Source organism: Strongylocentrotus purpuratus, unplaced genomic scaffold (assembly GCF_000002235.5).
Source record: "Strongylocentrotus purpuratus isolate Spur 01 unplaced genomic scaffold, Spur_5.0 spur5_scaffold_1, whole genome shotgun sequence".
Classification (NCBI taxonomy): Eukaryota; Metazoa; Echinodermata; class Echinoidea; order Camarodonta; family Strongylocentrotidae; genus Strongylocentrotus; species Strongylocentrotus purpuratus.
Window position 1 is genome coordinate 38,650,779 of NW_022145594.1, and position 16,640 is coordinate 38,667,418.

Here is a 16,640-nt window from a genome sequence, read left to right on the forward strand (position 1 = left end):
AAAAAATTATATTCTAAAATAAAAAAAACTCAGAAAAATGAAAATATCGCAGTCGAAGTTGAGCCCAAAATGTAAGCAAGCCATTTTGTTTGTTTGATTTTCACTTCATTTTGACATTTTCCATATTTATTGCACCAAAATAACTAGATATAAATTAACTTCCAGTGTAGATTTTAGCCAGGAATTGTACTAATTATTTCACATCAATATGAAATTATGATTGATGTTTTATGGAACAAAAAGGTGTTAAAAATGCCACATCTGGGCCCTGTTTCATAAAACTTGATATCAACAACAAGTTACAAGCTACTGTTATAAGCTTGTCAAATTTGTCATAGTAATTTAGCAGTTGTTATAGATAAAAAGTTTTATGAAACAGGCCCCTGGGCCTCAAAAAAAGCCCTAAAATCCACTAGCTTCCGGGGGCTTCGCCCCCTGGACCCCACCCGGTATCGGCTCGGTCGCTACGCTCCCTCGTAACACAGTCACCAAACATACAGGTTGGCACTTCAACCTCAATTCATTTTTGTTTTGGCGCTTCTAATAAACTAGTTGAGAAGGCCTGATTTAGATGATAGATCTTTTAAGTTAGATACAAGTATGTTCTAATGAAATATAGATATCGATTGGATTTTAATTTTTTTTTTAGATCTAAAGTTAGATCTAGATCTAGACTAGACCTCTAGACCTCTATATGATCAAAAATAAAAAAATGGAACATTATTTATTGGGGGAGGGGGGGGGGTCTAACTTTAGAGAGCTTGAGCTCGATGTAGATCTAGCCATGAGTATTGTTCAAACAGGATAGACTACAGGATATCACATTTTCAGAAATTAGAGTCTGTGCTTGCAGACTAACATTGTGAGTGTTTGTGTGTCTGTGTCAGCTGTGAGCGAGCCCGAACGTGCAGTAAATGACGTAATATTTATTTCTTCTCTCGACCAATCACGTTGCTCATAAAGTCTCCCATAGCTGAATGGTTTGGGAATCGCAAATTCGCGGCCGGCCCCCTCTTTTCAATAACGTTTCCCAAGCCCTCTGGAATGACCCCAAATCTCCCGATTACAGTTTTTTCCCTTATTTGTCGTTACTGTCACTTTCTATTTCCTTGTCTTCCCCCCCTTTCTCACCCGACTTTTCTCTCCCGACCCACTCAGTGTTATCTAGGGTACGCACAGGGGTGGATAAAGGGGGGGGGGGGGTTCGGCGGTTTAGCCCCCCCCCCCCCCCTTGGGCGGCCAAGTGGACAAAAAGAAGGGGAAACAAGAAGAAGAAAAAAGAAAAAAAGGGGAAAAAAGTAAACAGTAAAACGGCGCGATTTTTGGAAAATCCTGGGTCCGCCACTGGATCAACCCGTCCCTCTCCCTTTGACAAAAAGCTATATCTGCCGCTGACGCGCATGCACGTTCCCTCTCTTTGAAAGCACCCCTCTATCTCCGGTGTGTCAGTACGGGCCGGATTTTTGTGTATTACGGGCCTGACTTCATTGCGTGAGTGGAAGGGAGGGGGGAGGGGGGGGGGGGCTTTCTTCTTTTTCTTTTCTCTTCTCTTTTCTTTTCTCTTCTCCTTTCTTTTTTTTTTCCTCTTTTTTTTTCTCTTCTTTTCTTTCTCTTTTTTTCCTTCCCTTGTTTTTGCGCCGCCAATAGGGCAGGCCAAGGCCGTTTCGGCCCCCTCCCCCTGGATCCGCCACTGGTTTTAGGCATTAAGTTGCCGTCAGATGAGCATATTTTGATACCTTATTTGTGCCACTGGCAGGACACTAATTGGCGTGAGGTCCAGTGGGCGCAGCCTCCAGAAGCTCAGGGGTTTTAGGCATTAAATTACGGTCAGATGAGCATATTTTTATGCTCGAGGCCCCCGAGCCCCGCCGTTCCGTGGGCCCTGACATGTAGGCCTCTAAATAAGCATATTTCTTGCCTGACTGTAAATTTAGGAATCTGTCATTTTCCAACAAACTCATAAACAAGTATAATTTACTAAAAAGTGAGGAAAAAGTGAGGAAAATTATGTAATGTCAGCAACATTTGTAAATCACCGGTATTTAGCGGTAATTGGGGTGGGGGCAACTGCCCCCCCCCCCGATTTACACCTTGTTGGCGATAAAAATCGCAACTGATCTCCCCTCTTTCCCTTTCCCCTTCACTTCCTTCCCTATCTTTTAGGCTTGATGGGAGAGGGAAGGCAAGGGCCTTTCGCTCCCCCCCCCCCGATCCACACGTTGTTGGCGGGATTAATCGCAACAGATCTCCCCTTCTTTTCTTCTTCCTCTTTTTAGTTCCCTTTTAGCTCTCCTCTTTCCCTTTCCCTTCCTTCTCTCTTTTTTTTTTTTTTTTTTGGGGGGGGGGGGGGGGGGGGGGGGGGGGGGGGCGGAGGCGGGGGAGGGGGAGAGACAAGGGCCTTTTGCCCCTCCCCCCCCCCCCCCGATTCACAACTTATTGGCGGGGAAATTGCAACTGATATCCCCCTTCTTTTCTTTTCTATTTCCTCTTAATTTCCATCCCTTTATCTCCTTTTTTTTAATTTTTTTTATTTATTTATTTTCACATGTGGGGTGGATTGCCCTTTCAACTTAAGTTGATTTTCAAAGGGGTCCACACAGATTTAAAAACGGTTACAAATCATATCAACAAACAAGCAAAGAAATAAACAATTAGATACATGAAATATACAAGAACAAAAAAAGCAAATAAACAATTACATTAATTAAATACATGAGATATACAACAACAACAAAATCAGTATCGGTACATTTGGTTAAAAATATGTTTCCATTGTTGAGCTGTGAGTGTGTATACAGATGATGATTTCCTGATTACATTCCATAATTTGGATCCCCTATATTTAAAACATATTTTTCCATAATTTGTTTTTATGCGAGGTATGGAAAAATGCACATCACCAACCCTGAGACTGTAATTAAATGTCTGAGTTATAAATTGCATATAAATGTAACTAGGCAACTCTTTTTTGACAACTTTAACGTTTCCTGTTTTCTTGTCCTTCCTTCTGTCTTATTTTTTTTTATGGGGGAGGCAAGGCCCTTTCGGCCCCCCCCCCCCCATCTCCTTCTTTTCCCCCTTTTCTTTTCTTCTTCCTCTTCTTTCTTTCCCTTTCTCTCCTTTTTCCCTTTCCCTTATTTCCTTCATTCTCTCTATCTCTCTCTCTCTCTCTCTCTCTTTTTTTTTTTTTTTTTTTTTGGGGGGGGGGGATCGCTCGGCCCCCTGGATCCGCGCCTGCCCACCCTCCCCCCCCCCCACCTACTTAGAGAAACGTTCATCAGGGGCTGCATGTGCACTACCTCCAGCTAGCTAGCTAGCTCCAAACAAGCATGTACGTACTAGCCGCTGATATGATGCGCACATGTGTCAACTTATCTCGTGGCTGCACGAGATAATAAGTCGTGGCCTCGAGATAATAAGTCGTGGCCTCGAGATAATAAGTCGTGCCCACGATATATTAAGCCGTAGCTTCGAGATACTAAGTCGTAGCTTCGAGATACTAAGTCGTAGCCACGAGATACTAAGTCGTAGCTTCGAGATACTAAGTCGTAGCTTCGAGATACTAAGTCGTAGCTTCGAGATACTAAGTCGTAGCTTCGAGATACTAAGTCGTAGCTTCGAGATACTAAGTCGTGGCCACGAGGTACTAAGTCGTGGCCACGAGATACTAAGTCGTAGCTTCAAGATACTAAGTCGTAGCTTCGATATAAAAAAATAATTTCTCACATCGTTTTATGTCCCTTAGGGGCTCCGTACAAAACATAACAACAGATGTATACATCTAAAAGACCGGTTCCAACTGGCTTTCAAAATTCAGCATGTCTTTATCAAGACAAAACGTTGATAATAAATATTTCCGACAGCTTTGCAACTTGGTGATTATTTAGAGAAATATCATTACTAGAGGGGGCGTCATACCTCAAGTGATCTCAAGTGATTCTACAGGTTCTAGCTCTCAACTAATGCATGCCTACGCAACTTTTTGCGGGTCATTTTTCGGGACATATGATATTAAGTCATATTACTGCCATCAGAATGATAAGGCGTGATACAAGTAGTTCATAGAAAAATAAGGGACAACCACGATCCCCTCTTCTATCTAGCTGTTTATTTTCTCTTTTTATAAAATGATATCCGTTTCTAATTACCTTAATCCTCTTTTTAAAAAATCCCCTAAAATTGGGTCAACTATAGTGGACCACGACAAAAAAAGGGAAAATTTGGGGTCTTAACCTTCTTGCCCTGACAACGCGTTCTTAACGTCTTTTCTTAGATAGGTATTCACACGATCATCGCTGCCGTGTATACAATGGAGCGCCATGTTTGAAGAGAACTTCGACGCCGGAGTGACGCGGCCGAGCGATTGACTGCGGGTAAGATGCGGTGAGTTACCGCAGCATAGGCCGATGTCGTTGATGCCGAGCTCCTCACATCGGCGACCGAAGTTTGCGATGTCGTCTCGGGAACAGAGCAGGCAGTCGAGGTTGAGCGGGAACGCGATCTCATCTGAAGAGAGAGAACTGTTTTCGTTAATTGTCAGAATGAATTATTCTGGCAGGGATGTGGTTTGTGAGAAAATGGAGCAACCAAGTCAAGGAGACCGCCCACTCCCCAGGCATGCGTCTTTGGTTGGTGTATTGATGATTTGTGATGTTTTGGTGTATTTGAAATCATGTCTATATTGCACTTGATCAGGCCTAAGGGGATTTGTATAGTTGTTATATCATTGACATGAATCATGAAATCATTCTTCATGACCGTCTGATTACAGTTTTAAAAGCTGCTAAAGGTCGTCTAATAAAATTGTCTGGTATTTGTTGTGGTTGTAATGGTGTATAAAATGAAAAAGAATGCAAGTCAATACAAATGTTATCGCATTATTTATAAACTAAGTCGTATAAAAAATTATATATATATATATATATATATATATATATATATATTGCAGGTACAGTATCGAATTATTTTTCAATGTTTATAGCTTTGTAGGGCAAAAAAATAACGGACTGTCGTTAAAGTAGTTTCACCTGTGGTGGGGTCTTTGAGTGCGTGAAAATTGGGCATTTCTTCAGTTGTTCGGTATGTTACGGGAACAGCTGCGATGGGAGTCTGTGAAAAAAGAAAAGAAAATACTTTAAGGTACAAAAAGCACCGGAATCGCATTAGGGTCATGGTGATCAGCATTACTCCCTAACAAATAATTATAATAATATTTGACTCGTCATTATTTACCGAATCAACATACCAATACCGGGATAGTCACGCTTCAATTCATCACCACCATCCCCCCCCTCCCCCCTCCCTCCCGCCACAAACTTCTTCCAGCCTCTCCGTTATGATGATGAACAACTGAACTACCATCATGATAAACGAAAAAGCACCACAAAAGAGTTGCAAACATCTAACGGCAATTGCAAGCTAATTACCAACAACATACTTTTCATGACAATACTCCTTAGGCCAATGAGAATACTCGCAACCGTCCCGGCCTCAATATGGCATTCATTAAACAAAACAGAAAATTAGAATGATCCCCCATAATAATTATGTTAATTTTAATGAATAATTTGTTTTTCTTCGATTTTTAACAAAATTGTTTGTTGTTTAGAGGGGGGTTGTCAGATTTTTTGCGGAGTTATGCCCCTCCACCCCCCCCCCCCCTCCTCCTTTGACAGAATCCTGGGTCTCTCCCTGGTTTTACTCTCAATTCATAAGTACTACTTCAAATTGCCGTTTAGTGTGAACATCCGTTGGTTTTTTTTTTTTTTTTACAGACGTGTAGCAATCAGATACGAATTGATGTGAATAACGCTAACCTTAAAACCAGCACTCTTTATTTTTTCGAGGAACGGCAACATGGTGGCTGGTCCCCTGGAGCATTGAACCCCATTACATCGGCTCCAGCTGCCTCCAGTCGCCTGAAATATTCTATCAGGTCTACTCCATCTAGAGAAGACAGGCTCTTCTGAGAGGCAGCGAGGGTGATGACTGCCGGCAGGCCTAGAAGGTTTAAACAAAAACGGTCAATGGTAAATTTGATCACTTTTTTTTTTCAGTGACCTTATGAATTAAACTATTTTCCATACAAAGAGAGCGGCATCTCTCACTATTTCATCCCAACTGTGAATACAAAATGATCTGATCATTCTCAAAGCTAGACTCTCAGCAAAAAGCATTTTGCAGTACGTAGCTGCATCAAAGACTTGGAACAGCATCCCTCTTTACTTTTACCTGTCATGCCACCTTCGAAAGATCACTCAAAACTTACCCTTTCCCCATTGATCTATGTGATCTACTTCCTGTGAGACTGTACATTAATTATTTTGTCCCCTCTTTTCATATATTTGTATTTGTAAGCGCTATGGTACTTAGTGTTTTTAGCGCTCCTAAATATTCGATATTATTATTAACAAAAAGTCATAACATGCATGTCTACAATCTAGACTACGAATAAGAATAATCAATACACTACAATGTCATTGATAATTCTGAAGTGACCGAAGTTTAACCCTTTCTCTCTCTCTTTCTCTCTCTCTCTCTCTCTCTCTCTCTCTCTCTCTCAATTCCGCCAAACAGACTTATGTTCAATGTTCAAACAAATTATAGCTAAGCCGGGTTCAAGCATGGAGTATACTTAGGTCCAATGTTCAAGAACAGATCTATATTTCAGATACAAATCTATGGCGGATTCATTTTATAACCAAAAAACACACCTACTTTGATATTTATTTAGTTACATGATTGTAATGGCGTTTAATGATCTATTTTGTAATTTATCTAACAGTTTATAGTAACTCATACATGTTGGAAAAGTCTGGTTTAGACACTAGCGGAAATAAGAAAGAGGCAACAGAGGGGTGGAGTACGAGAGGGGAAGAAGAGAAGAGGGAGAAAGGAAAGACCAATGGAAGGGATGGTGACAGAGTGAGAGAGAGAGAGGGAAGAGAAAGAAAGAGAGAGAGAGAGATAAAAAGACAAAGATAAAGAGAGAAAGGGGAGGAGATAGTCGAAAGAAGAGGTAAGCGAGTACATACTGAGAGTGAAAAAGAAGGGAGAGGGGGCTAAGGAAAGAAATAATTTGAGGTAGAAAACGATTATAGTCGTAAAGAGAGAATAGAAAACCATTGGTTATTCAATATTATTGTCCATCTCTATCCTACCGCTTCCAAATTCTTTAATGGCCTCCAAAGCAATCATGGCTTCCTCCAAGATACCAAAAGTCTCTGCTACGATGAAGTCCGCCCCCTCTTCCACAGCCCATAATACTTGCCCCTACCAGAAGAGAAGAGCGAGTGGAATCGAGCGAAGAGAGAAAGAGGATAAAAGTAGGATGATAAAAAGAGACAGAAGACGACAGAGAAGGAAAGCGAAAGTGTATGCAAAATTCAGAGGCGGGATAGATGGGGGGAAAAGACAGAAAAAATAGAGACGAAGTGGAGATACATGAAATACATTTTTATTGATTAAACTATAGACTCAAAGAATCAAGTATGTGAATGAAATTACATAATAATAATAATATTCAGCTTTTATATAGCGCAAATCACAATAAGTCTCTAAGCGCTTCCAAACTTGGATATTATTACATAGAGGTTATATTAAATATTACTTACATAAAGCCTATGAAACTATATATTTCCATAGGTACAACTAATGTGCAGTAATGTTTTGTTTCAAGATCGAACACAGTTTGATGTATTCAATAATCATAGTATATACAGGACGATCGCAGCTACTTTCGAAATACCAACCTAAGGCAATTTCAAAGGCTTTTACGTCACATTTTGTTGTAGAACATAATAATGACATATTACGTAACCGGAACATGATTTGTACAGGTCTATAGGACATACAATAGGATATTCAAGTTGCCCTTGAGTCGATTTTTCGAAAGTAGTTTACATCGTATTAAACATCACAAAGAAACTATTTTGCCCATTTGCTTCTGTCTGGTCGGCCAGAAAGAGAGGCGTTATGACAATACAATGATGGGAGAATATTGAGACATGATAAAATCTTGATCCAGTAATGAGGTAGACATGAGTAACTGAATACCCCTCCCCCCCCCCCCCTTCCACCTCAGCGATTGTCAACCCTGATATTAGGGACTTTTAGATTTGCACGACGAGAACGTGGACTGCTACACGTGACATCTTTTTAAGGCAATGCGACATCCTTTTAAGGCACTGCCGGGCACTGACAGTGCCTTAAAAGGATGTCAAAAATTACTGTAGCAGTCCACGTTCTCGTCATGCAAATTTAAAAGTCCCTAACTCCGTATGACGAAGGACTTCATTAAAATACCGTTTACGGGTGCATAATTATATAGTAGTACGTTTAACAAAAAAAATCTTCATTATTATTATTTTCACTAAAGGGTAAACCTACTTTGAACATATTTTTGACTGTATCCCTGCAACTAGGAACCTTAGGATTGAAAGCGTTCGTATTGCAGATATCACCAGCGACCAGGGTACCGGTCTTATCGGCGACCTCTCGGGCAAGTCGAAGGGCAGTTCGGTTTATTGCTTCAATGTCCTTCTCACGATCAATGAGCGCGAGTTTCTCACGATGGGCGTAATACTGAAAAATATGAATATAGAGATTAAAGATATTTTTTTTTACTTAAACTCATTTGCACATTTTAGTTTGAACGAGATTATGTTGCCATCGGTTGTACGCAGGCGCGTACGCAGGGGGAGGAGGGGGGAACCTTCCCCCTCATTTTTTTTTTTTTTTTTGCTCAAGGGGAGGGGGGGGGGTGTACTGAGTATAAAACAAAACTAATAATAATAATAATTCTCTTCCCCCCCCCCCCCCCCCCCCCTGAGTGAAATTTCAGTTAGCGCGATTTTCAAATTTCAAACACCCTCCTTGAATAAATCATGCGTCGGCCTACGCCACTGGTTGTACGATACGTACTCCTGCTACTCTTGCTCCGCGACATTAGTGAGTAGATGGTAAACAGCACTAAAAAAAAAAATCCTTCATTTTGCCCCAAAAATTTGAAAATCGCGCCGCCCAATATTTCGCTCAGTGGGGGGGGGGGGGGGGGTGGGGGGGGGGGGGGGGGGGGGTAGTGAGCACTACTTAATAAAATATTTGCTATAATTGTATCTTATAAGACAGGGCCCTGATATAAATGAGTTGGACTGTACGGGGGGGGGGGGGGATTTGCAATCATTTTCAGTTTTCAAAAAAAATAGATTCTTCTACTAATCAGCCCCTTATCAATATTTTACGGGTTACATAAAAATATATGCGTGATATAGCGTAACAAATTTGTTTACCATTATTTAAAAGTGATTGGCGAGATCCACTAATAAACCTTTTTTTATAGTTTGTCTTGACTTTTCTGCAATCAACTCTGAAGTGAGGCGAGTAAATTTAAGCGTGGTAAATTAATTCATTTAATTATCGGTCTGTTGAATAGCTATTAAAGTTGATGCGTTCTTTACGCATTTACGCATTACGCATTTAAAGCAGTCGATATCACAAAATATGATTTCTCACTATGTACGAAGAGGTAAATTAGCATGTGCCATGTTTTTCACATTCTACTGGTTACATTTTGAAATTCTAATCATCGAATCGTTTTCACAATGAAATGACCTAATTAATGGTGTGACTTTTATCATTATTCAAAAGTAATTCAATTCAGATTTCAGATTTTTCATCCAAAGTTTTCATTTTTTTTAAATAAAAGATTCAAGTTCTATAGTATTTAGTTACAATTTTATTGTAACTAAATACTATAGAAGCCCGAATCATTCCATAAAGCGCACTATAAACCTTGATATTATGTTACTTGTTTATCGGGCTCTCCCTGGAATCTCGCCATAATACATTAAAGACTCACTACACTCCTACAATCCAACTCGTCTGGAAGTCATAATAATTTGCTGCAAATTCCCCGTATCCGTCATTCATGGGGAGACCATGCTTTTTCGCATGCATGCAGCAGCCAAATTATGGAATAAGCTTCCCCCATCAATTCGCTTTATTGCAACATACTCCACCTTTAAAGATCGTCTTAATACTTATGCCCTGGTCACAAATACCCTTACGGGCTGCTACGAACGCCGTACGAACGATTTTCAGACCATTTCGTAAGATCTTCTTAAGAAGGCCGTACGAAACAAGCGTTCGTAGACCGTTCGTAGACCGTTCGTAAGAACGCAGATTGGTCGATGGTCTTGTCCAAGATTTTTTTTAACATCGTACGAAACCCTCTCTTCGTAAGGCGGCCGTACGAACGCCGTATTTACATCGTAAGAACCACGCAAGATCTACGTACATTTCGTAGGGTCAAGGGACAATTCTAGAAGCTTCAAATTATTACGATGACCGTAAGAACGCCTTAAGTTGTTCATAGAGGGCTCTTACGGCGTTCGTAAGAACGCCCTACGAGCGGAGATTCGTATGGTCTTCGTACAAATGACTCATGGCGTTCGTAAGACGTTCGTAAGGTGCTCGTAAGGTGTACGTACACAATTTATGCAAATATTGAGTTTTAACGGTTATAAAGCCTCACTATGTTCATAGTGTTCGTCGGGGTGCATCTCCTGTCGAAGAAATATGGGACCAAAGGGGAAATCTGTTAGAGGGAAGAGAGGGAAGGGAAACAAATTTAAGGAAAGAGATGAGGAGGAAGGAGAAAGAGGAGGAGAGCAGCAACAACAATATCAAGCAGAGGCGCCGGAAGTGGGGTGGGGAGGGGCAGGGGGCAAGAACAAAACCTGAATTGAATCACATATAAATTATATTCTATTCAAAGAAAAGGAAAGTTAATAGGGATTAAATTTCGTATACATTCCGCTTGCTCCTACATTTTATCAATGGAGGTTTTTATAGAATATGCGATTTGCGCATATCGTGGAAATATTGTAAGAGGATGGGAAAGTGTTTTTTTATTTTTGTTATTGTAGTGGTGAGAAGACATGAGCCCCTAAACAGTGGCGTACTAATGGGCGGGGTTATTTCTAATTCGATACCAGCGATTCACAAACGTTGGTGAAATGACATGATTTTCCGGTATTTTTTCTCATTTTTTTGTGTAAATCATATCTTTTTATGCGTTTGTTTGAAAATTACTAATTCCCAAATTAACATAAAAATTAGCCTAAAAATATGCTTATTTAGAAGCCTTCATGTCAGGGCCTGCAGAACGGCGGGGCTCAGGGCTCGAGCCCCCCTCACTTTTTTAAAAAAGAGAAAAGGAAAGAAAGAGAGAGAACAAAATGTGTGACCTACCAATGTCACAAATGATATATCAAAATATGCTCATCTAACCGTAATTGAATACCTAAAACCTTTTAGCTTCCAGGGGCTCTGCTCCCTGGAACCCCCGACAATTAGTGACCTGCCAGTGACACAAATAAGGTATCTAAATATGCTTATCTCACCGCAATTTAATGCCTAAAAACCATGAGCTTCCGGGGGCTTAGTCCCTTGACCCCCGCCGGTGCAAAGCCCCCGGACCTCACGCCAATTTACGCTACGCTCGCTACACTCTAACCTGATCGTTAATACTCCACTTTGAAAAATGTTCCGTGGGGCCTGCATGTAACATGTAGGCCTAGGAGTGGTGGTGATGCAAATTTTCCTTCTGCCCCCCCCCCCCTCCTCCAAACGATTTTGCTCATTACGCCACTGCCCCTGGAAGGTGAGCCCCCTGGAATTTTCGCCACCCCAATCCCAAACTGCTTTCGGCGCGCCTGATATCAAGAAATGATGGCCATATCGGAAGCGACCAGGAGGAGGCGGTGGAAGATGACGACGACGAGGAGGAGGGAGAACCATCAAGATGGCAGTTTGACGGCGATGAAGATGAGGTAACGGGGAAACTAAGAAAGGAGAAGTAGTCCTACGACTTTGAAGCCACCACAGAGCAAAAACTTGTTGACTTCTTCGGTTAACATGACTGCTTTTATAATAAAGGAAGTAACAGATATGCTAACAGCAAGTTCAAGAAACATTTTATGGAGTTGCAGTTGCAGTTGTAGTTTTCTTGGCAATACTGTCATCGTGTAATATCAAACTTTTAACAGTCATAGAATTTTCGACAGTATACGGCAGCGCTTTTTTTGCAACCCGAACAAATAGGAAAAAAATCGTAAGATCTTCTTACGAATGACTTGTGAATGCCGTGAGTTAAACGTACGACCAGCTTGCGAGAACAAAAACTCGTAAGATTGGCGTAAGTCTGACGTAAGAAGAACACAAGGCGTTCTTGCGAAAAACGTACGAACTCTGGGGCCATTGCATAACCGAAAATCTTCGTTTCTCAAGAAGGTCTTGAGTTGGTCTTGCGAATTAAACGGCGTTCGTACGAACTCCGTAAGAAGGACGTAAGAAATTTTGCCCCATCTGCGAATCTCTACGAACTCTGAAATTCGTACGAACAGGGAGATTCGTACGAACGAATCGTTCGTACGAACATTTGTGACCGTAGCATAACCTATTCCATCTGTAACCCAATATTTCCTTATGCTACGGTCACAAATGTTCGTACGAACGATTCGTTCGTACGAATCTCCTTGTTCGCAGATGGGGCATATATTCTTACGTCCTTCTTACGGAGTTCGTACGAACGCCGTTTAATTCGCAAGAACAACTCAAGACCTTCTTGAGAAACGAAGTGATTTTCAGTTATACAATGGCCCCAGAGTTCGTACATTTTCGTAAGAACGCTTTGTGTTCTTCTTACGTCAGACGTACGCCAATTTTACGAGTTTTTGTTCTCGTAAGGTGGTCGTACGTTTAACTCACGGCATTCACAAGTCATTCGTAAGAAGAGCTTAAGATTTTTTCCCCTTCTTTTTGGTCGGGTTGCAAAAAAGCGCTGCTGTATACTGTCGAAAATTCTATGACTGTTGAAAGTTTGATATTACACGATGACAGTATTGCCAAGAAGACTACAACTGCAACTGCAACTCCATAAAGTGTTTCTTGAACTTGCTGTTAGCATATCTGTTACTTCCTTTATTATAAAAGCAGTCATGTTAACCGAAGAAGTCAACAAGTTTTTGCTCTGTGGTGGCATCAAAGTCATAGGACTACTTCTCCTTTCTCAGTTTCCCCGTTACCTCATCTTCATCGCCGTCAAACTGCCGTCTTGATGGTTCTCCCTCCTCCTCGTCGTCGTCATCTTCCACCGCCTCCTCCCGGTCGCTTCCGATATGGCCATCATTTCTTGATATCAGGCGCGCCGAAAGCAGTTTGGGATTGGGGTGGCAAAAAATCCAGGGGCTCACCTTCCAGGGGCAGTGGGTTAATGAGCAAAATCGTTTGGAGGAGGGGGGGGGGAGGAAAATCACCACCACTCCTAGGCTTACATGTTACATGCAGGCCCCACGGAACATTTTTCAAAGTGGAGTATTAACGATCAGCTTAGAGTGTAGCTAGCGTAGCGTAAATTGGCGTGGGGTCCGGGGGCTTTGCACCGGCGGGGGTCAAGGGACTAAGCCCCCGGAAGGTCATGGTTTTTAGGCATTAAATTGCGGTCAGATAAGCATATTTAGATACCTTATTTGTGTCACTAGCAGGTCACTAATTGTCGGGGATTCCACGGAGCAGAGCCCACGAAAGCTCAGGGGTTATAGGTATTCAATTACGGTCAGATGAGCATCCAGGGGGCCCACCTTAGGGCCCTTGGTGGGGTCCAGGGGGCAGAGCCCCTGGAAGCTCAAAGGATTTAGGTATTCAATTACGGTCAGATGAGCATCCAGGGGGCTGTCATAGGGCCCTTGGTGGGGTCCAGGGGGCAGAGCCCCTGGAAGCTCAAAGGGTTTCGGCATCTAATTACGGTCAGATGAGCATATTTTGATATCTCATTTGTGACATTGGTAGGTCACACATTTTGTTCTCTCTCTTTCTTTCCTTTCTCCTTTTTTTAAAAAGTGAGGGGGGCTCGAGCCCCGAGCCCCGCCGTTCTGCAGGCCCTAACATGAAGGCTTCTAAATAAGCATATTTTTATGCCCAGCTGTTAATTTGGGAATTAGCAATTTTTAAAGGGATCGTTTAACAATGTTAAATCTGAGATACACGACCCTACGTGTTATCAGTGTCTGAGATATGGTGTAATATTGAAGCCCTAAAAAAATTGCGCTTCAAAATGATCAAGAAGTGCCTCAAAAAAGTAAAAATCTTTGAGTGACCGGTTTTACCATACTCGTTTTCCCCAATAGACTGTAGTGTTATGAAAACCGTCAGGCGAACGGTTTTCAAAATTTGTAATTCCAATTATAAATATCTTGATAATCAGACAGGCGATCGGATTGTAAAAGTCATGGGGTTCCTGACTGACCTAAAGGTTTATAATTATCATTGCATCATGAGCTAAATCCAGAATTTTGTTTCAGAATCTGAGACAAAGTTACCGGATCCCTTTAAACAAACGCATAAAAAGATATGATTTACCAACAAATTGGAAAAAAAATACCGGAAAATCATGTCATTTCAGCAACGTTTGTAAATCACTGGTATCGAATTAGAAATACCTCCTGCCCATTAGTACGCCAGTGTTCAGGGGCTCATGTCCTCTCACCACTATAATATTTAAAAAAAAAAACTTTCCCATCCTCTTACAATATTTCCACGATATGCGCAAATCGCATATATTATAAAAACATCCATTGATAAAATGTAGGAGCAAGCGGAATGTATACGAAATTTAATCCCTATTAACTTTCCTTTTCTTTGAATGGAATATAATTTAATTTAATTTAATTAAATTAAGTTTGGTTAAAAAATACAAACCATCTACATGTATACTCCTTTACTGCTTTTTTTATAGGGGGTGGGGGCGAATGCTCCCCCCTGCCCCTCCCCCCACTTCCGGCGCCTCTGCTTGATATTGCTGTTGCCGCTCTCCTCCTCTTTCTCCTTCCTCCTCATCTCTTTCCTCGAACAGATTTCCCCTTTGGTCACATATTTCTTCGACAGGAGATGCACCCTCGACGAACACTATGAACAGAGTGAGGCTTTATAACCGTTAAAACTCAAAATTTGCATAAACTGTGTACGTACACCTTACGAGCACCTTACGAACTTCTTACGAACGCCAGGAGTCATTCGTAAGAAGACCACAAGAATTTCCGCTCGTACGGCGTTCGTAACGTAAGAGCCCTCTATGAACAACTTGAGGCGTTCTTACGGTCATCGTAATAATTTGAAGCTTCTAAAATTGTCCCTCGACCCTACGAAATGTACGAAGATCTTGCGTGGTTCTTACGATGTAATTACGGCGTTCGTACTGCCACCTTACGAAGAGAGGGTTTCGTACGATGTTAAAAAAATCTTGGACAAGACCATCGACCAATCTGCGTTCTTACGAACGGTCTACGAACGGTCTACGAGCGCTTGTTTCGTACGGCCGCCTTAAGAAGATCTTACGAAATGGTCTGAAAATCGTTCGTACGGCGTTCGTAGCAGCCCGTAAAGGTATTTGTGACCAAGGCATTAAGTTGTATTAGTTTATTTTACTAAATCCATAATTGATATGTTATTTGTATATACATCTGAAATGAATTAGTTATCACCCTTTAGTCTCATTGGCTGCCAGTGCGGGGCCTGGGGGGGGGGGGGGGGGGGGGTGGTGGGGGGCGGGGGGGGGGGGGTCTCACTTAGCCCTAAAATCGATCTAAAAATCGATTTTATCAACGTTAAGGGGTTAAAATTGATTTCGATTTTAAGAGCTGTTTCACTAAATAAATAAAATCGATTTTGGCCTTAAAATCGATTTGATGAAACAGCTCACAAGTAAAGGTTTTAAGCTAAAACTGATTCGGCCTTAAAATTGATTTTTAAAATCGAAATCGATTTTAGTTGATGAAACACCCCCCCCCCCCCCCCCTGGTGGCCTCAGATGCTAGAGCTCTTGTGAATAATGTGCTGACTGGGCTAGTCCCTTAAATTGTCATTGAACGGAGCAGCTGGAGGGCACCGGGCCCCATCGGACAGAACTGATTGAAATAGGTTATATATTGCAAAATTGTTTACTTTACTTGTATCAAAGAGAACTGTTGCTGAGCTAGCGCCATGAGCGTCCCCGGACGGTGTATGCGCTATACACTATTATCATTATTATTTAACTAGCCTATGGGCCGATACAAATATTTTCGAATTATTGATCATAAACACCAAGCAATACGCTCACAAAAATGATAATCAAAATTTATGTCACATGTGTGTGCGCAAGCATAATTGTTTTGTACTGTATGTCGTATATATAACTGCACACATATGGTTTTCGGTTTTGAGGGCATTTCGTTCTCGCTGGTCTTTGGTCGACTGGGTTGTACTCGTTATACTGGGCCTGCCCATTTTAACGTAATACTACACTACACATTATGCTTATAACTACAAATCAATATTATTATACTCTCAGCGTGTAACTTACCTTTTACTTTCTTGGACATACTTCACGTTTACAGCCGTGTGTTCGTAGTCGCTCGCTAGAATGAATTAGTATGAATAACTCGCATCGAACCGCACCAGACAATTTTAATTGGCTATTAATCCTTACCAAGGTCTATTACTCTGAATAATACTTATTTTTGGAGTGGACAAATATATATCCGCAGGTCAGTAGTCAAGACCTTGGGAAGGATTAATAGCCCATTAAGCAGAAGAAGGCA

The 16,640-nt window shown here is 41.4% G+C and overlaps 1 protein-coding gene across 1 annotated transcript; it reads right to left on the reverse strand.

Annotated features, from left to right (window-relative positions):
* Positions 1–5,833: 5,833 nt before the first annotated feature.
* On the reverse strand, positions 5,834–16,421 carry LOC115918144 (S-methylmethionine--homocysteine S-methyltransferase BHMT2-like). The gene is made up of 5 exons (XM_030978780.1): positions 16,403–16,421; positions 14,837–14,967; positions 8,389–8,583; positions 7,161–7,272; positions 5,834–6,000 (listed from the first exon to the last, which is right to left on the reverse strand). The coding sequence occupies exons 1-5, from the start codon at positions 16,419–16,421 to the stop codon at positions 5,834–5,836; spliced, it is 624 nt and encodes a 207-aa protein (XP_030834640.1).
* Between the last annotated feature and the right edge of the window lie 219 nt (positions 16,422–16,640).

Coding starts and splice junctions, on each gene's coding strand:
- LOC115918144 (XM_030978780.1), bottom strand. Junction 7,273..8,388: donor CAGTCAAAAATATGTTCAAA/GTAGGTTTACCC, acceptor CTCTTCTGGTAG/GGGCAAGTATTATGGGCTGT. Junction 6,001..7,160: donor CATTAAAGAATTTGGAAGCG/GTAGGATAGAGA, acceptor TAAACCTTCTAG/GCCTGCCGGCAGTCATCACC.